The following is a 23366-nucleotide window of genomic DNA, read 5'->3' as shown; positions in this document are numbered from 1 at the left end:
TTTTATTCAAGGAATATCAAAAAACAAAATGTTTGTTTTTTTATTATATATATATTACCATAAAAGTGGAAATTAGAAAATGTCAAGATTCGCATGATCGCTTGGTATATATCCGAAATATTAATGTATAAGAATAAACTCAAATATTCGGTCTTTCACCGACATATTTGGTATTTGTTAACAAAGCAACCATGTGAATTTTGACATTCTCCTTTTTCGGTTTTATATACATATACGTATATAGTATTTTATTTTCTTCTGTTCATTGAAGAAGTTTCCAACGTTTTATTTTGTATTTTATAAATCTCTTAATATTTTCATTTACCGTAGATATTATGCCACTTTTATCTTTTAAAAGATGTTTCTGTTGACGAACCTATTAAATTTGCAATAATTGATATTAAATGTTATGCGTAAGTTATTATTTGTATTTAAATAATGATGTAAATGATTCCTACCCTTTCTTTAAAATCTTGTACCAGTGACGGCAATGTACTAGTTAATGAAAGTTCTACTGCTAATTGATCCGTTTCATCATCAGAGAATATATCCATTACCGCATCCAAACATTCTGCTTTGATCCACGCGCAAGATTCATCTCGACATGTTAATAATATAAATACACTCATGTACTAAAAAAACAAAAAAGCAAAAAAACAAAATTCTTATTTTTCACGAATGATTTATTAATTTAATAATAATTATAAATTCCTACCTTCATTAACTCATATTTATGTTGAGTGTCAGTTTGAGCTATAAGCAAAGCTAAGTGCTTAAAAATTCTTATTACATTAGCACCAACATTTTTATTTAAAAATAGCCTATCGCAATACAACATTGGGTTAATATCTTTTACTGTTAAGTTAGAAAAATAATTTTCTTGTGCTTTAGCCAGTTTTTGAAGACAAGCTCTTAGAACAGCAGTTGCTGAATCTAATAATTCAAAATCATATTCACTTTTATCTTCGAAAACAAATTTTCCAGTTTGACACCATATACTGTATACAATAAATATACATTAAAAAATAGTCTTTAAAATCAATCATATAATATTAAAATATAATTTACTTACTCGTATAAGTCCTTCATATCATTTGCCGAATTAATATCTGTAATAAACAATAAATTATGTGCGCATGAATATGCTCTACATCTCAATACACAAATCTGTTTTAAAAGTGCTTTTCCTTCGATGCTTTTTGAAAAACATTCACGAATTTCATTATCTATATTTACAGTTTTGATCCAAACTTTTTTTATAATATTAAAATTGGTAATAATTTCTATTATTTCTACCGGTAATGATGAAATAATACCAGACAAATCAGTTTCGTTTGGCTCATCCTTATCCATAGGTTCTTCTTCATTCATTTCATCCGAATCATCTAAGTCAGAAAGCAGTTCATTTTCTTCTTCGTCTGTACATAAATTAGTCAAAATTTCTAATGTTTGTTGCTGAGCTACAAGTAACTTTTTGAATTCTTGTATTTTTTTTAGAGTTTCTTTGGATAAAATTCCGTTTTCCGTCGATAATATTGTACATAAGTCATGCGATAAACTATTATTATCTATAGCTAGTGTTTCTAATAAAATTTTCATAACTTCATTAAATATATCAATTTCGTTGTTTTTAGTAAAACAATGCATATTCAGCAGTATGCCAATTATTAACGTTTTCAGTAATATTAGATCATAGAATGGCAAATTATCGCTAACTTGTAAATTTAATATATTTAATAAGTCTTGTTTATACTCTTTAAGTATTTCAATCGCAATAGAATTGTCTTCTGATAGAGTAAGTATACACTGTGCAATTACAGTGCTTATCTCTATTCCACATGCGGTAACATTCAAATATTGTAATAATATTGATAAAAGACACAGTTTATTTGAATGCTTAACAGCCATTTCATTGTTTTCGCATAAGATTAAAAGCAATGTAACGGCATCAATAAATGTTTCTTTTTCGTCGCATATATTTTCTGCAACTATAGGATCCAACTTTGGTTGCCATTTTCTGTAATCCTAATTGTATATCATTAATATAAAAATCAATTATCAAAATATTAAAGTGATCATAAATATACTAACTTTTACAAATAAAGTAGATAAAGGGGTCATGATGTCATCGTTAATAAATTTTGTAATAGTACCTTCTTTACCATTCTCAGCTATGTGTCTCAAAGCACTTACAACAGCAGCTCTTACTATTATGTTATGATCAACAAGTAAAGGACCAATCATTTTAGCAATACCATCTGATGCTATTCGTTCAGCCATACCTTCATCAAAAGACATAGATTCTAAAGTTCGTAAGCCAGATAATTTCTCCTCTATGGCCAAAGATTGTATCTATGATATAAAATTATATATCAAATAATAAATAGACTGTATATTGTCTTCTTAACCCTTTGAGCGTAGCATTGTCCGACATTAAGTATGCGCCATGGATTGCTTACTCTTTACAAAGAAACATACCGTTGGCTGCGTATTTTTTACGAAAGAACGCAACTTCGGTAGAATGAATTTTCATTGCAAAATAAAATGGAATAGTTGTGTGAGATCTCACATATGCGTTCATAATCTAAATTGAATGGTTTTGTGAAAACGCATAATGCGTTCATAGCGCTCAAAGAGTTAAAGATTTACAAATAAATTGATTAGAAGTTTTTAATATACTAATAAACAATAAATTGTTCATTAATAAACATACTTCATCGTACACCAGTCGCAACTTTTCCTCCTTGTTTTCGTTTATACAATCTTCTGATTCATCGAAATGATTATTTGATACAAGTCCTGTAGGATTTTCTGTATGCGGTTTATTCCTCTTGAGTTTATTTTTAACCATCTTGTAAAAAAAACAAATAAAATATTGCATTTAAAACTGGATAGTGGTTAGATGCTTTCTACTAAATTAAATGGTTGTATGACAACACATACATGCATTCATAGTGATCAAAGAGTTAAAGATTTACAAATAAATTGATTAGAAGTTTGTAATATACTAATAAGTAAAATTATTTTAATATAAATACTACAAACTTATTTTAATGAAAATAATTTAAAATAAATGATTTATATACAAGTAATAAATTGCTCATGAATAAACATACTTCATTGTACACCATTAGCAAATCTTCCTTTTTGCTGTCTTTTATACAATCTTCTGATTCATCGAAATGATTATCTGATACAAGTCCTGTAGGATTTTCTGTATACGATTTAATCCTCTTGCGCTTATTTTTACCCATCTTGTAAAAATAAAAAACAAATAAAATATTGCACTTAATAAAGGATAGTAGTTAGATGCTTTCAACGAAAGAGCCTATATTGAATGGTTGTATGAAAACACATACATGTGTTCATAGTGATCAAAGAGTTAAAGATTTACAAATAAATTGATTAGAAGTTTGTAATATAATGATAAGTAAAATTATTTTAATATAAATACTACAAACTTATTTTAACAAAAATAATTAAAATTAAATGATTTATATATAAGTAATAAATTTTTCATGAATAAACATACTTCATCGTACACCATTCCTTCCTCTTCGTTGTTTTTTGTACAATTTACTGATTTATCGAAATAATTTTTCGATACAAGTTTTGCAGTATTTTCTGTATATGATTTATTCCTCTTACGTTTATTTTTACCCATCTTGTAAAAATAAAAAACAAATAAAATATTGCACTTAATAAAGGATAGTGGTTAGATGCATTCTACGAAAGAGCACGTGTTACATGTGTTAAGCTATGAATGCTTCCTTAAGTTTAGTTTACAATATAAAACCTAAAAAGCTAAATGGTCCAACTATACGTAAATCTTTTGATGCAACACCAACCAGAGGTGATCGCTGGTATCTCATTGGCCACACAGTCACACCACAATCAACCAACAGAAACGGCGCGCAAGCACATGTCGCTTTGTGGAGGTGTGATAGGCGGAAAGGATTTACTCAACCTCCTTTATCGTTATCTCAAAGAGTAAAGATCTGCTTTTCCAAGTAGATAATTATACAGTGATTTTGTACAAATAAATAAAACCTCTTTGCTACCAACTACGTGTTTTCGTTAATTACCAAAAATCATAATTAGCAGTTTATGTGGAGGAAAATTCATAGTCTATGGTCAGATAACTGAGCACTTTCGCTACAACTGTTTTTTAATAGATGGATTAATAATAAAAATAATTATTGAAAAAATTCAGTGACAAGTGAAAATTTTTGTTCAATTTATTTTTATCAATATCTGCTTAAATTTTATATTCAAAACTCTCCATCTGTTAAATAATGTAAATAATAAAGATCATTTTTATTACAACTTGTATTGCTATATATCAGTAATTTGAAATTGTTTGAATGAACTGAAATATAGTCTCATAAACATTGTAAAATTATTTTCTTCCAATTTTCTTAAAAATATTTTTCTTCCGTTGTGTTATACAAGAAGATAATCATCAGTTTTAACCTCTTTCTCTCTCTAATTACAAAAAATTTGTGTTAGTTAAATGATTAGATCTTTATACATATATATGTGCACATACATATAACATAGTTGTTTTTTTCATATTTAAAAAGGTAAGAAATATAATTGAAAAATATAAAAATTGAATCGAATGTTGTCATGCAAATGGTTTTTTTTGTATGTAGATGGGAAAGAAACGAAATAGTCAACCTCTACCAGTTACCCCAAGTCGTGTTAAAATAGAAATAAAAGATGAAATAGGTAATAATAAAATATTTTTCAATTATAAGTATTATTTATATGTCAAATCTGTGATACGTTTTAGCAGATATCTAAGATGTCTTCAAAATACCTGTAGAACTGTGATCTCTTATATTTTTGTATATGAAATAAATTAATTCTATCTCAAATAATAGGAGACAGTGATGTTCTTGTTGCAAGAGATAGATTAAAAGGAGCTTTACGAGAACTATTGCATCGCAGTGATTCAGACTCATCAGCAGATTCAAGCGAAGAAAATTCTTCTCATGAGTTTAGGCATCATATGAGAAAAATGTAAAATTAACTATTTACTTTAAAAGATACACAATCTTAAATACAATATAAATTCATTTTGTAATAGAGACAACATGTACAGGACGAGGTCTATTCATTTTCAACAACCAAGAAAAATAAGGCGGCGTAGACAAATACAAATGGATACAGCATTTCATCATACGTATGTGATGAAACTATTTGATCGCAGCGTAGATCTAGCTCAGTTTCAAGAAGATACGCCACTCTATCCTATTTGTAGAGCTTGGATGGCTAATCAACCAAGAAATCCAAATCTTATTCCAAAGTGAGTATATAATAAAAATATAAATTTATTATAACAAATATAGATTTTTTAATAATATTTTATCTTGTTTAGAGTACGTAGTCCTAGTCCTGAGATAGTTAGTGAAATAAGTAATCAAAATAGCAATATATTGGATGCAAGTGGAGAAATACGAGATGTTCATTATTTACCTCCTCCTCTTCCTTGCGAAGAAGCAATGCCAAGAAATCGTATACCATCTCCAATTATTTTTGAAAAGGGAGAGCTCAAAGTAGAATATGTAAGTAAATAAAGCAATAGTTATAATGATAATGATGTTAGGAAAATTTAATCATATAGAAATAATGTTACATATTTTAAAATGTATGCATATATATCAATAATATTTACGTTTCTTAAATACTGTTTCATTAATATTATCAGGATGGACAAACTCTCAATTCGCGAGAAGTATTACTAAGAGAACACAGAATACATTGGAATGCTGTTCGTAAAAAATGGCATCAGCAGGCGCATAAAAATGAACAACGTTATGCACAAGGCCAACAAATACTCAGTACTATATTTAAAAGGTACATATTGTTTTATTTCATTTAAATGAAAGCATCGTGTAATATTTTAATAATTAAATTTTTTTCCAGGGCACAATCAGAATTTGAATAATAGAACGACTAGACTATGCATTAGTATTTATCAATTATATAAATATTCTTAATATTTGGAAGCAAACATATATCTACAACATTAAATGAATCCTATTATTAAAATAATTGTATTTCTCCTTTATATTATTTGTATAAATATATTTTTATCACAACATATTTTGATAATTATGTTTGTAATTACGTCTTATAAGGGCTCCATCAAACCTTAAAAACGTTAATTTTTTTAAAACTACACCGTACTACAAGTCCATTAAAATTATACACTGTGCAAGCAGTAAACAAAAGAAGACACTAGAGGAATACAAGGAGCGCTAAAAAATTCTGAGCTTAACATGGGAAGGGCTAAAAAGTTTTCAAAAATTTTCAATCTATCCATGTGTATTTTTTCTATATAGTTTCTTTTTAAAAAGTGTATTTTTCTATTTGAAACGAACTGCTACATAAGAATGCAAGTAAAACTTCTTCCTTCGATTTTTTGTAACGGTTAAGTATTGGGTGTTAAGTACACTGCTTGCATAGTGTATAAGTCCTAATAGTCCCTTACGATCCTGTAGTTTTACAAAAATCGGTTTTCTTAAGGTCTAATGAAGTCCTTATCAGTATAATGAAATGTCACAAATTTGATCTTCATAATTTTATATTGATTTTTTTTTTTAAATATATATATATATATACATATACAAATTCAAATGATTGCCATTATTGTTACACTAATTTAAATTAGATATTTTTTACATGTTAAAATCTAATTAAACATTATTTTCACATTTTTTGTTTTAATTTGTTAAATTTTGATATTATCTTACCCATGTTAACACAGGATTGTATTTTAATAATTATAATCATATTCATAAAGATAAGTCAATGAAGATCGTAATAATATTATATATTAAAGTTATTAGGAGAAAGGTGAAAACAAGTGATTTTGAAGACTTGAGAATTACATGCCTTTTATTTTAAATAGTGACAGTTATTGTAACTTACACTATATACTTTCAAGTAATAGGACTGTATGATTGTTTCTAACTGCGATTGAATTGCGTATGAAACGTGCATTTATATATATATATTTTTTGTTTTGTTTAAATTGAAGAGCATTTGTAATTGTCAAGACCTCAGTTTTATGGATTTTGTTACTAAATTTGTTATACTATTCACTTTCATTTCATATAAAATGTAGCTAAGGAATAAATAACATAATTTAAATTATTCATTTACTTATATAATAGTACATTGTTTTCCACTGGTTGACCTTCATTAATGTATGCTTTAATAACAAACGTTCATTATTGTAAGTAACATTATTATTTTTAAAAGGAATTTATCTATGAATCATAGGAAATATTTCTTTCTATTTAACAGCCTTGTACTCGTGAGACAGAAAGAATTTTCATTTTGGAAGTATCAGGTAATTAATTTTTAAATCACCATTATATCGATTGTAAAAGTTCACTTATCCGTTAGGGATAATTCTAACACTTGTCGAAATGTTTCTTCTTCTAACAATCGTCGTTGTTCTTCTTCTATTTGCTGTTGCTCTGAAAGTTTTAATGCTAGATATAATTGTTCTGTTGTACTTTCTAATGAATCACTATCGTCTTCTTCCTTAGCTCTTGCTTCATCTATATTATTATGTCCTTCTGCACAGCTAGCAGTAGTTTCTTGATATAATACTAAACTAGCTTGGATAGCTCTATATTCAATTAAAAAAAATTCATGTAATTAGATTTGAGCAATAATTAATTACAGTACATTATTCTTAAAGAAACAAAGTACATATACATTTAAAATAAACATACTGAAAACATAATTTAAAATAAATCAAATAATATAGAATTTGATTCGATTTCTGTACTAATACCTTTGAAGTTGTCTTTCTTCCTCTGTTGACATATTAGGTGTCGTTGGTCTAGATGGTTTTTGTGCTTTCAGTGCTTCCCATATATCAACCTATATACAAAATAATCAGTTGTATATAAGATATATAACGAGAAGGAAATTATAGAGACTTCTTACCTCATCGCGTTCACTTCCAGCCTCTAATAAACTTTGCTGGATAGCAAATTGTAATAAATCGTCTTCTTCTTCAATACTGAATTGTGTTCTAACTTCAGCACCTAATTTTATAAATAATTATTTAAAATATTACATATATATTCACATAAAATATTAATTATCCGAAAACATCTAATTACCAAGTTTTATATAACCAGTAGGAGGTTCAAAACAAATATCATCCACCAAACATGTCATACGATTTGTTTCTTGTAAATGGCCTACATGTGGTACTTCTTGATCCAAACCAAATATATTTCCAAATGTTATTCTTGCATTAAGAATATGAAATAAAGGAATTTCTGTAATATGCAAAGCAATTAAAAGAAAATTTAAGTCTATATTTTCTTTCGTAAAAATAGATAATACACTCACCAATTTTAACAGGAAATCCAGATGGTAATTGCATTTGTATATAATCTTTCAATTTAGCAAAATGTGAACTAGATATTGCCATTAAATCTACAATAGGCATAATTTGTTCTTGCAAACTCAGTGGATATTCTTCACTGAGCCAAAGAGTTGCCTATAATTAAAATAATAACATTAAATTAAAGTTAATTTTTATATGCATTTTTTATGTAATATATGACATTACTATTTTATTGTTAATTGTACCTTGAATTTCTGTATTTTTGTATTAATTTCTTTTGGTCTTCCAATATCCCTTCCATTTAAGTCAATATCTGGATCAAAATATTCTTCAGCTGTTATATTAGAGGGATTACCAACATTGCTGTATTCTTCTTGCTAATTAAATTTAAAAAAAAATAGTAACAATAAAGACGTTATTATTGAATTTTATATACATATATATGTGCTATAAAAATAAAAAGGAAAAGTAAATAATTACACTGGTTGTAGCGTTACAATTTTCATGTTGCTGCTCGGCGATACCAAGAAAGGATTGAAGAGGTGTGCGTGGTGCTCGTGCTCTTGCCTTATCAGCTTCTGATAAGTGTTCCAATCGTGTTTTTGTTATTAATTCTACATTACTTGCACTAAAGACTTTACATTCATGTCCATTAATTACTTCACTTTTATCTGATCGCCAGCCCCATATACCAGCTTTATTGCTAGTAGTATATGTATTTATATATATATATACATATGTATAATTTGTTACATTATGTTCTAAATATAATTAATATTATAATAATGTATAACAATAAATATTTACCGTTCAAAACTAATTTTATCTGTATCTATATATGTAGTGACTATGGGATTCGTAAGGCGTGCTAAAATGCCTTCTTCGGAAGGTTCCATTAATTGTATGTTTTCGTCACTAATAAGTTTCATATGTTCCACGTAAACCTTCCTTGTTTCATGATCTACCTCCATCATTGTTGCACCATCATCTGAAAAAAATATAGCAATTACGTTTTTGTGAATCTAATTAATTTATTTAATTAAAATATGATAAAAACGAGGCCAACAAAAATATTTCTTTCACGAATTATTTAATAATGTAATTTATATAATAGAGTATAATAGCTGTTCAATTTATATATATATATACTTATTATTAATTTGTTTATATACTTATATTTTTTTTCATAAAATTTGATATATAACTACTTTCAGTAATCAAAATAATAATAATAATAAAGCGATAATAATTTCATTATGCTATAATTTACTAAACTCATTATAACGTTTTCCAATATGACAACAGTTACTTGGACAAAATAATAAACTGAATTATCAAAAGAAAAAAGAAGCATCTATGCAAAATTAATAAGAATGTATACTTTACAAATTTTCAAAATTCATCAAAATGTTGTACACAACATATAAATTGTAAACAAAACAACTGTCACCTGATTGTTGTCCCATCATGGTGAACACATAACTGCGATCACACCTAAGTACCATAGGTGCATTTGTTGCAGCTTGCATTGAATATAAATAATAAATAATAAACAAATAAACAAAAAAGAATACGTAAAGAATACAAGGAAAAAAAAGATTTAAAAAGTAATTGAGTAATTCATAATATAATAGAAATCATTATTGTTACTTTCTGTAAATTTATGTAGTAAGTAATAAATATTATAATATATAATAAACTTACTCTGTCCTTTAAAAACATAACTTCGATTTCCTCGTTGCCAATTTGTATGATCAAAACCCAATAAAGTAGTATCAATTCTTACATTACTACCCTGTTTGTAAACTTTGTATGTATCACTTGGACACATACGAGATGCAAGAGGAACTAATAAAACAAAAATAAAAGAAAACTCTTAGAATATATTAACAATTTGCCTTAAATTTAACTGCATACCTTGAATTTTGATTTTAAAATGCACGAATAAATTTGTCTAGATAATTACCCCAACTAGTGAACTCCCATTTCATTTCTACATAAAAATCGGGTGCCTGGAAATGATAATAATTCAAATAAATATAACAAAAAATAAATATACAATCATACTACTTAGATGCTATAACATTTACTTATACCTTTAAATCATGAAGCATATAAAATATTACTTAATTGTAGAAAAAATAAATTTTTCTGTTATTAATATATAATAAATATAATAGAAAAAATGCATATATAAAAAGCATTAATATATTTTGTATTTTATTAATATATCAAAGCAATGATAAAAGCTTCATTCGTTCTCATAAAAAAACTAACCTGTTTAAGTTTGTGAAGTAATTCGGGAATACCTGCAACACGATTACAATATCTTTGGTAATCCCTACGTGCAAGCACCATTTGTAATAATTCTGGGTTACCAGTTCCGACTGCTTCTTGAACCACTGAATCAAACACATAAAACATATACAGAGTGTCTTTTAACTGGTGGTACAACTGAGCAGGGGATGATTCTACATGAAAAACTAAATAGATAATGTAGAATACAATTTGTTCATATAAAGCATTGTTTCAGAGAAAAATAAATTTGAATATTTATTGAGTACGCATGCATTAAGTTTTCGACTTAGTTTTTAATTATCCTCTGCTCGTTTGTACTACCAATTATAGAAAACTCGGTATATATTTAACATCAAATTATAAATTGCTTTTATAAATTTAAAAAATTACAATTACTTACCGGTCCATCCTTGAGTATTTTCTGTGTTGACATTAGCTTCATGATGTAATAAAACTACAGCACAATCAGTATGACCTAAAGTAACTGCTAACATCAAGGGGGTTCTTCCACGAGTATCATGTTTTTCTATTTCATGCTGTAATACAAAAACAAATATATATATATATATATATATATATATATATATATCAAAGGAAATATTTACTTTGTGAGTTTTTAAAAAGATTAAAATAAAACTAATTTATTAGATTAATCAAATTTATATATCTATATATTTTTAGTATATATAATATCATGAATAAAATGTTATACTGCATAAATAAGGTTTCTGAATAAGATTTCCATATAAGGCTTCAGAAGTCTTTTTGGGAAATATCTAAGAACTTCCCATTCAAATTTTTAATCGTTATTAAACATAATTCAAAAATATTGACTTAAGGAATGTCAACAATGCATAACATTTCATGTTTCATTAAATAAAACAATTAATTATCTAATATCTAAATATTTACATTACATCTAATTATCTATTTAACATGTAATATAATGCTATATATAAATTATATAAAATTATCAAAAATAAACTTAAAGACATGTTTATTTTCTACTTGCACATGATTGAAGTATTTGGCTTGACTATATATAGTATTAATGATCATAATAAAATACATTGTAAAATGAAGATACTACAACAACAAACTAACAAATGTGCATCATGAACATATGAGAGATATTCCATTTCTTTTGAATAAAATTATTACTTTAATCTTTGATTAAGTATGAAAATTCTTCATTAAATGAAACTTTTGGAAAATGCACTGTTCACATCTGAAATTAATAAATACTTGTAATATCTATGTATTACATAATAGATATTGATATATCAATTAACAAAGATGTTATGAAAATAACAGTAAATAAAGCTGTTGAAAAATGATATGCAAGATCTTTTTACACAAACCGGATTTGTAGAGAGCTCCTTAGCAAGTTCAACATAGTTATTATTCCACACCAGCCAATGCAGTGGATAATTTTGTTGTATAGTCTCTACATTAACCATTTCTAATAATAATTATTATAAACAATCACATCCAAGGTCTGTTATAATAAATACTACAGTTCAAATATTTGATAACAAAATTTGACAGTAGGATACATGACAAAAGTAAGTAATCCACCAGTGATCGCCACGATTTTTACTCATTGAAAATGCAATACTATAGTTTAGCAAACTAGACGATTAAAAGTCAGCTATCGAGATGATGCAACGGAGAACAATCATGCATGGTAGGAAAATTGAGGGAGAGTAGAAGGTAGATGTGGATTCGCGTTCGCCAAACTATTCAAAAAATACTTCATTCGAATCTAATCATAAAAGAATTGTGGCATGTCAACTACTTCCCGCTAGTGACGGTAAACGGCAGCACAGACACTAGTGCGCATCTCCTGCTAGTGATGCTAGGCGGCAGCATAAACACCAGCGAAGTAGGGATCCTGTAGGAGGGATGCGCCATTCATATTCAGCTCATGTGCCATTGGCTGAAAATTTTGGGGGACCGCTTGAATTTATAATAATTTTCTCGTGTAACCTATTCTATTTTAATATAAATTTTTAATTATCATTAAATATAGTTCATTTTTTTCTGTATTTGATGCAATTCATTATTTCATAATTATTTTAATGTTTGAATCATTCGCGCGCAAAATCGAGTTCCGGTCCCCCAGCAATGTACATGGCGCATCCCTCCTATAGTATCCCTACAGCGAAGCAAGTAGCAAAGAGAGCGGAAATCAAGTGTCCGAGACTAGTCGATTTTTTTTTTCGTCTAAGATATCTGCCACCAATTTTTTGCCTTAAAAATTCTGTCCAAATACTTTTACACTTTGTCGAATCCTGATTCTTGTATAAATAAATATCACTATCTTCCAATAGCCTCAGGCGTCGACTTTATTAACCGATACTTAACACGCCCTGAAGAATAAACGATTCAAATTGTTATCCTTATGATAATAAAATTAAACGTTTATGTATATATATAAACAAAAAATTAAATTATTTTAATGAATTCATATTACTTAATTATTTCTTTTTATGTAAATATTCTATATAAAAATATATTAACGCATATATTTAATAATAATATATAAATTTTGACAGGGCAGCGTCAAGCTGAGGATACAAAGGGTGTTTTGTGAAAAGTTTTTGGTGCGGTCATAAAGATGCACAAGATTTCATTATTTTGATTTTCTGATAATTACACTGAGAAATGTACAATTTTGAAATTTGAAACGGTCGTTACGTTGAGCGTCATGCGAATTCTAAGAGAAATCTCCGTTAGGCCATGCGTGTTACTTTGTATTAAAAAAACAGTTAAATAACAATCACTGGCAACTAACATAACCTAAACGGAAAGTTTAGTTAGTGTTAGTCACCGGTGACTGACGTTTGACTTTAGGTCAGTGATCCCAGAGACTTTAGATTGTCTGATCGACATAGGGCCGTACAATTATCGTACACACAGAAAAATTATCGTACGCACAGGAAAAAATTTTGAATTTTAGGAATTTTAGATTTGACACTTCTGATTTCCACATTTGTACAATTTCTGAATTTTTTAGAATTTCAAATCTGCAAAAAGAGTCAAAGTACCAACTTTTGCAAACTTGATGACCTTTTTTTTTTTAGGTCCTCAAGTCCGTTTTCGTATCTTTCTTTTTCCTATTTTCTGTTTTTCAGGTTTTTCCTGGCTTTTGATTGGTTTCTGAGCTATTATCACTTGTTACCTGGCTGTAGTCATCAAAAAAATTGTCTGTGTACGGTAGGGTGCGTTGCAACCGACAACCGAATCGCGAAATAAAAACAAAATCAAGACTTATCGAATATTAATTATCGTTAATTACATACAAGCTGAATTTTGGATCGTACAAGATAAATTTTGGATCGTACAATGCTTCAAATTATGTGACGCGTACGATAATTATCGTACGAATGGGATCACTGACTGACACTTTCAACTTTTTTCAATATAAGGTAACGCACGTGGTCTGACGGGGACTTCCTTAACACGATGATTGCCATGTCATATATGTATGGCTGACGGCAAATATTCTGAACAGGCCCCGTCAGCCGTATTTGGGTGATGCTTTTTTTAGTGCTTACAATGTATATTAGTCAATATTTCAAAAGATATTTCACAAAATATGAAACTATTGAATTTCCATAAAAGTTTTCTAAAAAATATTATTTACAATGAAATGCTTTGAAAACGTCTATACAAAGTTGGGGTTTATCAGGGCAATCTGGGCAAAACGTTGTTGTTCTTTTTATATTTATTCGTGCTTTTGATCGATCTGTAGTAAGTCTTTTATTCGAATAACATAATTTGCAAGCCCTTTTAATTTTTTGTCCAAGAGCATTTTTTCGGATAGCAATATTATGATTACATTGACAATCTGATTGAACCTTGAATTTATCTATATTATCAGTCAGTCCTAATAATTTCAGAGCTAATATTTCTCTAAATTTTCTTATATTTATGTTTTTTTTTGTTGCAATCTTGTAAATGATAGAAGCATTTACAACTGTAATGCCCAGAAGAAGCTGGATACCGAGTTTTTGGTACCATTTGAGTCTTTTTCTCATTGTACTGACATAAGAAACCATTTGATCTGAATAATCAATTCTACACTTTCTTTTATTATACGCAAGAACAGCTAGTGGTTTCAATTTTTCAGATGAATGTTGGATTGTAGAAGCAGCATGAATATTACTTGGTACCATGATGGGAGCATGCTTTGTTGATAAAATTCTTACTTCTCGCGAATCTCTCCATTTAAGTATGACAATACCATTATTATCTTCTTTGGATACTATTTCTCCTTTTTTTAATTTGCAATTAAGAATATCTTCTGGCATGAATTTTTTGTTATTTTTAAGTGTTCCAACTACATGAGTCTTTCGGTTCAGACATGATATAGCTAATTCATAGCTTGTATAAAAATTGTCAATATATAATGTTCGTCCTTTGTGGAAAAGTGTATCTGTAAGTTGTAGGTATACATTGTGTGCTAATCCTGTTTCTCTAATCCCGTCAGCTAAATTACCAGAGTAAATTTTCATTGACCATGTATATCCTTCGCTTGAGTATAATTTAAATAATTTGATCCCGTATTTATGTGCTTTATTCGGTATATATTGTTTGAATATGAATCCTCCACGCCTTGGAATAAACGTTTCATCAATGACAATGTCTTCCCCGGGCCTGAATGTTTCTTGATATTTTTTCTGAAGTTTGTTGACAAGTGGAAGTATTTTTTTAAGTCGATCTTCAGGGGCAGTAGATATTTTATCAGCAAAATGAAAGTTACTAAGTAATAATTTAAATTTGTTTCGAGACATAATATTACGTGGTAAAACAAAATTGTATAATGGGTTTTTCGACCAATAATTAGATATAGGGTTTGTTTTTACAAATCCCATCCATAATATCAATCCCAAAAATTTTTTCATTTCTTCCGAATTAGTTTTTTTCCAGCTATGCATCCGTGAAGATGGGGATAACTTAGATATATTTAATTTTTGTTCAGCATATCGATTTGTTTCTAATACAAGCAGGTCTATTATTTCGTCATCAATGAGCAAAACAAATGCATCATACGGATTGATATCGCTAGGTAATTCCCTAATAGTCCGGAAGCTAGCAACGTCGGGAAAATGATAATAGGGGATAAGCTAATTTTTTGATATGTCGTTCTTCTTGATCTTTCGGTTAGAACCTGCACTTCTTGGCTGGCCGTAGGTCTTGCGTTTACTAGTGCGCATCCTACCTGTACAGGTAATAATCCTAGATTTTAAAAGAATGTTGGAAAGCCTAATTTTCTATTTATTGACTTTAGATTGATTTATCAAACATAAATTTTTTATTGCCATGTACTTTTCTCATTGCTAAATATCTGCCATATCATCATACTGCAATACTTTTCATAAGTTTGTCGTTCTTATTCTAGGTTTAACAAGCGAATAAACACTTGGCAAATTAATTTTAGGTTTCTGTATACTTAAATAACATAATATTAAAATTACATGAATTCCAAAATACTTTCAATTTTTTATTAAAAAAAAAAAAAAATCGCATATGGCAGATATTTAGCAATGAGAAAAGTACATGGCAATAAAAAATTTATGTTTGATAAATCAATCTAAAGTCAATAAATAGAAAATTAGGCTTTCCAACATTCTTTTAAAATCTAGGATTATTACCTGTACAGGTAGGATGCGCACTAGTAAACGCAAGACCTACGGCCAGCCAAGAAGTGCAGGTTCTAACCGAAAGATCAAGAAGAACGACATATCAAAAAATTAGCTTATCCCCTATTATCATTTTCCCGACGTTGCTAGCTTCCGGACTATAATAAGGCCGTATTTTTCAGTAAAAGAAAATGATTCTTGCCAAGAATAAAATTCGTTCCATTCACTAAATTGAATTGTGCATTCTTCGGTATCAACATTTCTTTCTTCCTCAACAACTAATTTTTGTAAAATATAACAAATACTATCTTCATATTGAATATCACTCAAGTTATAAGAGTATTTATCAGTATCTAAATCAGAATCAGACTTAATTCTATTTATATTTTTTTCTAACAAATCTCTAAAAATCGACTGTTCTTCATCGCTACTATCAGAATTTGTGTAAACCTCGTCGTAATAGGATTTTTTACTACAGCATGATTTTCTAGAAGATAACTTTTCCATTTTTCTTTTCGACATCACAAAAAATTAGAGAAAAAAATTATAACACAAAGAAATATTAATTATTCGTCACTATTGAAAAAAAATTTGATAGAGAAAAAATAATTTTCGTATCTCACACGCTTTCATAGATACTTCGTCCTTGAAATAAGATTTTTAACTAAATGCATGTAGTGAAACATTTCGTTGTAAACGTACTTATCTTATATTATAAAAAAATAAGAAACAAAAAAGCCTCAATAATCATCTAAAAAAGATTATCCTCTCCTTAGGATAAGAATTTCTAAATGTAATGCCTTACTACAATAAGTAACTATTGACACAGTATCGTTATACACCGACTTTGTTGTGTAGTGCAGTATAGCAGTACGCGTGGGCCTGACGGAGATTTTCTTAAAAACTAGCGTGGAGGTCAATGAAAGAAGAGGAGGTCTATGTCAAGAATTTGCGTGGTACTTAACGTGTTAATACAGACGCTAGTCAAGTTCAATTAGTCGATGCGGAAATTTAACTCGTCGGTTCAAAGGCAGTCGGAAGGCAGTGAGCGGAACCAATGTCCACTTTTGTCAACTTCTATCCTGCTACTTATTGTAACTAGCAGGAGCTACATGTTGGTAAAGACCCTGTCATGTTGGATGCTTGTGATGCTACCTATTGTCTCTAGCCGCGATTACTTGACGAAGAACGGCGTGCTACGAGTTGCGCAGCTGCGGCGCTCAGAAGACGGCTCTCCGTTGTAGCTGTTGTTTGCGTCTGCTGCCGCTAGTTGGCAGCATCAGACCGTAACCAGCCACCAGAGGTGTATCGCACTCGAGCAGTATCATTATCTTGTATAAATAGTTATTTTATTTATTGTAGTAAATGTTACATGCAATTTTTTTACGAGGGTAAATTAAAAAGGTTCGAATCAAAAAATAAAAGAGAAATTTAATCGAAAACAAAACTATTTTTATATTAAGCTAAAAACATTTCATCCACCCGCGTAGTTAGTTTTTTAAATGTCGGCTGCTAAAAATTTGCATCTGGGCGGTAAATATTCTTGGTACAGTTTTGAACATTGTTATTAACTATAATTATATTATAAACGTTGACACACATATTAACAATTGATAAAATTGTTTGTGTTTAGAAATATATGTTATTATAAAGTGAATGAGATGGATTTTGTTAAGGTGATATGAAAAAATGTGTTTTGGAACGTTGAAAGAGAAACATCCAAAAGAGAGAGACTAAGAAGATGCAGGCGCTGCGATCCCGGATTGCCGGGCAGCGATTGACGTCAGTGATAGGCGGCCAAGATGGTTGTCAATGTTGATAAGTGGTTTAGTTCCTCAAATGATCAGTGATAACGCGACCGATCGAGAGTTGACTTGTACGAAACTTGTACATTATGCCTGTTAAATAGAATTAAAGAAAATTGACGAAGACATCAGGGGCCTTCGCATTTTCTGCGAGGGATGGCGGACGGTGAAGATGCGGAACAAGAGACTCGACGAGCCTTGGACGTCGTTCAATCCATGATTGACATTTCTGCTGATCGACTGGAAGGTTTAAGAACTCAATGTTCGACCAGCGCCGAACTCACTCAACAAGAAATTCGAACCTTGGAGGTAATCTTTTATTTTTTATTCATTTTTTTTTTTACTTTCTTCCTTTTCTTGCCTTTTATTTTTTTATTAAAGATTTGACGTGATGTGATGTACTTGTTCATTTTCTCTTTGACGTCTTGCTTCAATATATTATGATTGTCAAAAAATATTTAAATACTTTTATTATTAACATTATTTATATCTTTTCTTTTGTTCTACTGAAACTTTAGGAGATATGAAAATGAACATTTGTTATAGTTAACTTTCATACGGTCTGATTTGTTCTTCTTATTTTTTTCAAACACTTAGGTGTCATAAGATGTTATTTTTTGTAGAAAAAAGTATTTTATTAATTAATTTAGTTTTGTGTGTCTTAGGGAACTATTTCCTTTCCTTTTCTTCTTTTTTTTACATTCTATACATATGTTTTAGGGAAAATTGATTAAGTTATATTCGAAGCAACTGGTGACTAAAGCCAAACTTGCTGTAGAATCATTACCAGCAGAAATGAGACAATATCCATCCTTGCAACAGTGGTTACGCGTAGTGGGTCTCACACAAGAATCTATTCAAGTATGTATATTATTAATTGATAATTACATATACTTTTATTTATTTGTTAAGTAAATTCAATATAAGTATGTTTAGCTTGAATTTTTAAACGCAGACAGTAAGGTATTCAACAAAAATTTATTCTTAATATCCTTTACATTTTATTACCTTCAAGTAAATAAAATATGTAACATTTATTTATAGATGGTTTGTTCTAAAGCTAATTCTCTTGAAGCGTTAAAAGAAAAATCAGAACATGAATTGGGTACTATGCTAGGCGAGAATAATGTTAGACATAAGGAAGAACTTCGTAGACTTTGTAGAGCATTACATAATCTTCGCAGATACATGGGTAAGAGATTTAATTTTTTTTTAAATACTATATTTTTAAACCTTTGCTCTATAACAACATGTGAGACATGTGATACATATTATGGTCCAAACAAGAAAAACGAGTCTTATTTGTAGCAAATCTTATGAATCGAATATAAGAAGCATGAAATATAGTACCAAATAAAGCACACAGCTCGTTGCATTAAATTATAGTATACAAGGGGTTAATAATTATTTATTATAAAAATAAAAATTATCGTTGCTACATTATAATGTGTATTCTGTTCAGATGCACTTTTAAGAGGAGATGTGGAAAACAGTGATATGAATTTATATTGGGACTCTTGGGATAGGCATCACTTACGTTCTGGCGCATCTCCTAGACTTATTCGATCTCGTATTACAAGATGTTCTGTTCCCTCTGAAGATAGTATTCCATATCACAATAATAATAATAATCTCACTAGCGATATGCTAGCACAAGCTTCTTCTATAACGTCTTTATCATCTACTAGTCCACCTTCTACGCCATTATTACAAAGACAAGGGCATAGTATGTATTTTTATATGACCACATTTATCATTTTTTTTTTATATAATTTTAATTTATCTTTTTTGTAACAGCGATCAAATTTCCCACAACTCCACCTCCTTGTAAAAAACATCAAATTGGTTTACAAAATACTATATCGCAGCCGGAAGTGTTTCCATTAACTAAGTCAAAATCTCATGAGTCACAGTTAGCAAACCGTCTTGAAAATGGAGATACAGCTTCTAGGTAATGTTTAAATCATAAATTATAATTTAATCAACTTTATACAAAGCTTAAATATAATATATAGTTATGTACTATTCTTCTTGCAGTTGTGCAGGCGATCATCATGTTAGCTCTGTAGGAAGAAGAAATCGTTTACTTACAGAAACAGGGTCATGTAGTAGTAATGCAGATATCATGACAGAATACTTTTTACCGAATAGTAACAGTCCTATCAAATCACCTCCATATTCCAGTGCAGATAGTGACGATAACAGTTTTAAAGGAACTGGTAATAATAATATAACTAAGAAAGAATATATTGCTAAATATTCAGCAAAAAATTATGTTTTATACTAATAAACATTAATAATATATTTTAGTAATAACAAGTTTGCAAGTGCCAAAATCGCCACGTACTCCAACTGTAACACGTGGGATGGGTCATTTTATCGCTCATCGATTCACTAAAACATTTAAAATGATATCTTCTTGCGACTATTGTGACAAACAAATGTTTATAGGAACTGGCTTGAAATGCAAAGAATGTAAATATAAATGTCATAGAGACTGCGAATCTAAAGTACCTCCCTCTTGTGGCCTACCTCAAGAACTTTTTGATGAGTTCAAAAGATCTGTTCAGGGTGATGGTATGAATTCTAGTATTTATAATTGTACTCTAATAATAATAATTATTTAATTTATAATAATAATATTTCTATTATTAGGTATGGTTAATGTATCTCCAATATTAAACAAACCAAGTATAACATCCCCTAATCATCATAGTTCTAATTTATTGGCTTCGTTGAATCGAAGAGATAGAAAGCGGTCACACCCTCATTCTACTATGAATATACCTTTTCCGGTATATCAATGTTATTTTATTTTATATTTTATTTAACTGAAAAATTATTTTGATACTATTTTTATTTACTTATATATGTAGGGTGCTGATTCTAGTTCGAATACCTCGAGCTGTAATAGCTCAACACCTTCTAGTCCAGCTTTATTACCTGCCAATACTAGCCAAACTCCGCAAGCACCTATGAAGCAACAGTTTCATTTTCCAGGTAATATATCTTTTTTGTACATCAAGTATATCAAATATTTCAGATGATATGTTTGTAGATGTTGTATTGAATGATAAAGGTGTTACATTGGAAACGCATCGTATTGAAAATACAAGTGATAGTGAGAGGACAGTAAGTGTTTCCAATTCTGGCAGCGTTAGCACTGATTCAGAGCGTACACCAGTCAGAGTAGATTCCCAAGATTCTCAGGTTTCTGATGGGGAACCAGGAGATAGTCGGTGGCCTCGTCAAAATAGTGTACGTAAACTAGTTGTATTAATTATGATATATTAATTTTAACTAAAAAAAAATGTTTAAATAAAAGAGAAAACAAGTAATATACTTAAATTTAAAATTATTTGATGTATTTACAGTTATCTATAAGGGAATGGGACATTCCATATGATGAATTAAAAATTGGAGAACCTATAGGTGTTGGAAGATTTGGAACAGTTTACAGAGGAAACTGGCATGGAGATGTTGCAATTAAAGTTTTAAATATGGACTATTATCTTGATGACGATAAAACATTAGAAGCCTTCAAATTAGAAGTATGAGACTTAGGTTATGATGTGATATTGAGTTACGAATCAATTAAGTAAAGCTACGTCATTGTTTACGAGTGCATCATCTTTATAGGTGGCTACATTCCGAAAGACTAGACACGAAAATTTGGTTTTATTTATGGGAGCTTGTATGAAACCTCCATGTTTAGCCATAGTAACTAGTCTGAGCAAAGGCATGACACTTTACACTCATATTCATTTACGAAAAGATAAATTCAGTATGAATAAAACCACTGTTATCGCTCAACAGATTTCTCAGGTATGTGTAAAATATTAAATAGTAATGTTATATAAATTTAATACTATCTATATAAAATATCTCTTAATATTGATTATATAGGGAATGGGGTATCTTCATGCCCGTGGTATAGTTCACAAGGATTTGAAAAGCAAAAACATATTTTTAGAAAATGGGAAAGTAGTAATAACTGATTTTGGTCTGTTCAGTGTCACTAAACTCTGTTATGGTAATAGGTGAGTAAAATTAAATATATGTTGTTTATAAATGTTCGCGTGTAATTTTCATATTAATAATTTTATATTTAATATATAGGAAAGGTAATGGATTAAGTATACCACCAGGTTGGTTGTGTTATTTGGCTCCTGAAATTGTACGACGATTAAAACCACAACAAACTCGAGATCAAGAAGAGTTACCATTTACAGAAGCTTCTGACGTTTATGCATTTGGGTTTGTACTCATGTACACACTTTTTATCTTTGACTTATAAATATTATTTATGTAAATTCAATGACATTTCTAATATATTTCAGAACCGTATGGTATGAACTTTTATGTGGTGAATGGCCATTTAAAGGTCAACCTCCTGAAGCTATCATTTGGCAAGTAGGTAAAGGAATGAAGCAACCTTTGGCTAATTTACAAGCTTCTCGTGATGTTAAGGTAAGATTTAATATAAGTCAAATTTCGTACAAATATGCAGAGTGTTCTCTAAGTAATGGTACAAGTAAGCAGGCAGTATAAACCACCAGTTGCAAGACATCCTATATATCTAAATAAAAAAAATATATACATAAATATACATTAATATATATTATATGTTTATTTTTAGGATATCTTGATGTTTTGTTGGTCATACCATCTTGAAAACCGACCTGACTTTGCAAAACTGTTAACTACACTCGAAAAGCTACCTCGTAAAAGGTTAGAACGTAGTCCTTCTCATCCTACTCATCTTTCTCGTTCTGCAGAATCTGTGTTTTGAATATGTTTAAGTCTATTTAACTACGCTGTTATTCTCGTAGTGTACATATAGAGATGTGCAATTATTGCCAGATCTTTGTTCGTGAAACAAAAAAATTACTCATTGAAAATTTTGTCGGAATTATTAACTAATCAAATTACGATAAGATAATGTTGGTAATACAAAATGAATATGAAATGTATATATATATTATATATATTATAAATAATATGTATTATTATATATTACATATATATTGTAATATACATTACATATATTATGTATTATAAAATAATATTATTCATTATTATATAATATATACACACAATATATAATACATATACATATACATATATATATGTACATATACGTGTTCTCTACTTACATTCTTTAAGAAACATTTTAGTAGTTATCTACGCAATTATGTTGTAACGTGTATTTATTTATAATCATCTTGCAGT

General features: G+C 29.1%; 5 protein-coding genes across 14 annotated transcripts; 2 read left to right on the top strand and 3 right to left on the bottom strand.

The window, feature by feature from the left end:
• Positions 1 to 31: 31 nt before the first annotated feature.
• On the bottom strand, positions 32 to 3759 carry LOC107066999 (HEAT repeat-containing protein 3). Of its 2 annotated transcripts, XM_015322115.2 has the most exons (9): positions 3533 to 3759; positions 3117 to 3254; positions 2714 to 2851; positions 2092 to 2352; positions 1317 to 2025; positions 1073 to 1109; positions 716 to 998; positions 459 to 632; positions 32 to 376 (listed from the first exon to the last, which is right to left on the bottom strand). In XM_015322115.2, exons 1-9 carry the CDS (start codon positions 3662 to 3664, stop codon positions 263 to 265), a joined length of 1986 nt encoding a protein of 661 aa, XP_015177601.1. In that variant the 5' UTR covers positions 3665 to 3759; the 3' UTR covers positions 32 to 262. The 2 variants fall into 2 exon arrangements, with proteins under 2 accessions (XP_015177601.1, XP_015177599.1); XM_015322113.2 differs by having other exon boundaries at positions 1073 to 2025.
• A 172-nt stretch (positions 3760 to 3931) lies between these two features.
• On the top strand, positions 3932 to 6633 carry mip40 (Myb-interacting protein 40). Of its 3 annotated transcripts, XM_015322127.2 has the most exons (7): positions 3933 to 4583; positions 4656 to 4731; positions 4887 to 5025; positions 5093 to 5311; positions 5384 to 5570; positions 5714 to 5862; positions 5932 to 6633. In XM_015322127.2, the coding sequence occupies exons 2-7, from the start codon at positions 4656 to 4658 to the stop codon at positions 5951 to 5953; spliced, it is 792 nt and encodes a 263-aa protein (XP_015177613.1). In that variant the 5' UTR covers positions 3933 to 4583; the 3' UTR covers positions 5954 to 6633. The 3 variants fall into 3 exon arrangements, with proteins under 3 accessions (XP_015177614.1, XP_015177613.1, XP_015177612.1); XM_015322128.2 differs by having other exon boundaries at positions 3932 to 4583; positions 5108 to 5311; positions 5714 to 6633; XM_015322126.2 differs by having other exon boundaries at positions 5714 to 6633.
• A 255-nt stretch (positions 6634 to 6888) lies between these two features.
• On the bottom strand, positions 6889 to 17426 carry LOC107067007 (ankyrin repeat domain-containing protein 13D). Of its 4 annotated transcripts, XM_015322135.2 has the most exons (15): positions 12043 to 12109; positions 11843 to 11909; positions 11082 to 11217; positions 10661 to 10785; positions 10350 to 10395; positions 10088 to 10231; positions 9834 to 9905; positions 9191 to 9371; positions 8864 to 9086; positions 8629 to 8760; positions 8386 to 8536; positions 8151 to 8312; positions 7972 to 8072; positions 7817 to 7905; positions 6889 to 7648 (listed from the first exon to the last, which is right to left on the bottom strand). In XM_015322135.2, exons 3-15 carry the CDS (start codon positions 11173 to 11175, stop codon positions 7405 to 7407), a joined length of 1764 nt encoding a protein of 587 aa, XP_015177621.1. In that variant the 5' UTR covers positions 11176 to 11217; positions 11843 to 11909; positions 12043 to 12109; the 3' UTR covers positions 6889 to 7404. The 4 variants fall into 4 exon arrangements, with proteins under 4 accessions (XP_015177621.1, XP_015177622.1, XP_015177619.1 ...); XM_015322136.2 differs by lacking the exons at positions 11843 to 11909; positions 12043 to 12109 and adding an exon at positions 17295 to 17426; XM_015322133.2 differs by lacking the exon at positions 11843 to 11909 and having other exon boundaries at positions 12043 to 12514.
• Positions 14120 to 15883, bottom strand: LOC107067008 (piggyBac transposable element-derived protein 4). The gene is made up of 2 exons (XM_015322137.2): positions 15186 to 15883; positions 14120 to 15122 (listed from the first exon to the last, which is right to left on the bottom strand). The coding sequence occupies exons 1-2, from the start codon at positions 15622 to 15624 to the stop codon at positions 14323 to 14325; spliced, it is 1239 nt and encodes a 412-aa protein (XP_015177623.1). The 5' UTR covers positions 15625 to 15883; the 3' UTR covers positions 14120 to 14322.
• Positions 17427 to 17680: 254 nt separating the features above from the next.
• On the top strand, positions 17681 to 23038 carry ksr (kinase suppressor of ras). 4 transcript variants are annotated; one of them, XM_089179172.1, is made up of 18 exons: positions 17681 to 17875; positions 17963 to 18443; positions 18855 to 18995; positions 19071 to 19097; positions 19179 to 19326; positions 19597 to 19860; positions 19932 to 20085; positions 20172 to 20353; positions 20445 to 20711; positions 20790 to 20929; positions 21011 to 21134; positions 21178 to 21392; positions 21509 to 21685; positions 21774 to 21959; positions 22041 to 22174; positions 22254 to 22391; positions 22475 to 22604; positions 22774 to 23038. In XM_089179172.1, exons 2-18 carry the CDS (start codon positions 18291 to 18293, stop codon positions 22924 to 22926), a joined length of 2733 nt encoding a protein of 910 aa, XP_089035298.1. In that variant the 5' UTR covers positions 17681 to 17875; positions 17963 to 18290; the 3' UTR covers positions 22927 to 23038. The 4 variants fall into 4 exon arrangements, with proteins under 4 accessions (XP_089035298.1, XP_089035299.1, XP_015177617.1 ...); XM_089179173.1 differs by having other exon boundaries at positions 17684 to 18443; positions 21193 to 21392; XM_015322131.2 differs by lacking the exon at positions 19071 to 19097 and having other exon boundaries at positions 17684 to 18443.
• Positions 23039 to 23366: the final 328 nt, after the last annotated feature.

The sequence above is a fragment of the Polistes dominula genome, unplaced genomic scaffold (assembly GCF_049000335.1).
Source record: "Polistes dominula isolate Pdom_NZ unplaced genomic scaffold, Pdom_raw_medaka contig_37, whole genome shotgun sequence".
NCBI classification, from domain to species: Eukaryota; Metazoa; Arthropoda; class Insecta; order Hymenoptera; family Vespidae; genus Polistes; species Polistes dominula.
Note: the sequence above shows the minus strand (reverse complement) of the source record. Positions and strands in the feature narration are given on the sequence as shown.

Excerpts from the sequence above, each read along its gene's own strand:
- LOC107067007 (XM_015322133.2), bottom strand. The coding sequence starts at position 12,141 with ATGGTTAATGTAGAGACTATACAACAAAATTATCCACTGCATTGGCTG. Across the intron at positions 10,232-10,349 it reads ATGGGAGTTCACTAGTTGGG|TTCCTCTTGCATCTCGTATG; the intron begins GTAATTATCTAG and ends TTGTTTTATTAG. Across the intron at positions 8,073-8,150 it reads TACTGGTTATATAAAACTTG|GTGCTGAAGTTAGAACACAA; the intron begins GTAATTAGATGT and ends TTATAAAATTAG.
- ksr (XM_089179172.1), top strand. The coding sequence starts at position 18,291 with ATGGCGGACGGTGAAGATGCGGAACAAGAGACTCGACGAGCCTTGGAC. Across the intron at positions 19,861-19,931 it reads ATTACAAAGACAAGGGCATA|CGATCAAATTTCCCACAACT; the intron begins GTATGTATTTTT and ends TTTTTGTAACAG. Across the intron at positions 22,392-22,474 it reads TCTGACGTTTATGCATTTGG|AACCGTATGGTATGAACTTT; the intron begins GTTTGTACTCAT and ends AATATATTTCAG.
- LOC107067008 (XM_015322137.2), bottom strand. The coding sequence starts at position 15,624 with ATGCATAGCTGGAAAAAAACTAATTCGGAAGAAATGAAAAAATTTTTG. Across the intron at positions 15,123-15,185 it reads GTCAATGAAAATTTACTCTG|ATACACTTTTCCACAAAGGA; the intron begins GTAATTTAGCTG and ends TACAACTTACAG.
- mip40 (XM_015322126.2), top strand. The coding sequence starts at position 4,656 with ATGGGAAAGAAACGAAATAGTCAACCTCTACCAGTTACCCCAAGTCGT. Across the intron at positions 5,026-5,092 it reads AGGCATCATATGAGAAAAAT|AGACAACATGTACAGGACGA; the intron begins GTAAAATTAACT and ends ATTTTGTAATAG. Across the intron at positions 5,571-5,713 it reads GAGAGCTCAAAGTAGAATAT|GATGGACAAACTCTCAATTC; the intron begins GTAAGTAAATAA and ends TAATATTATCAG.
- LOC107066999 (XM_015322113.2), bottom strand. The coding sequence starts at position 3,664 with ATGGGTAAAAATAAACGTAAGAGGAATAAATCATATACAGAAAATACT. Across the intron at positions 2,026-2,091 it reads TATCTACTTTATTTGTAAAA|GATTACAGAAAATGGCAACC; the intron begins GTTAGTATATTT and ends ATATACAATTAG. Across the intron at positions 633-715 it reads ATAAATATGAGTTAATGAAG|TACATGAGTGTATTTATATT; the intron begins GTAGGAATTTAT and ends TTGTTTTTTTAG.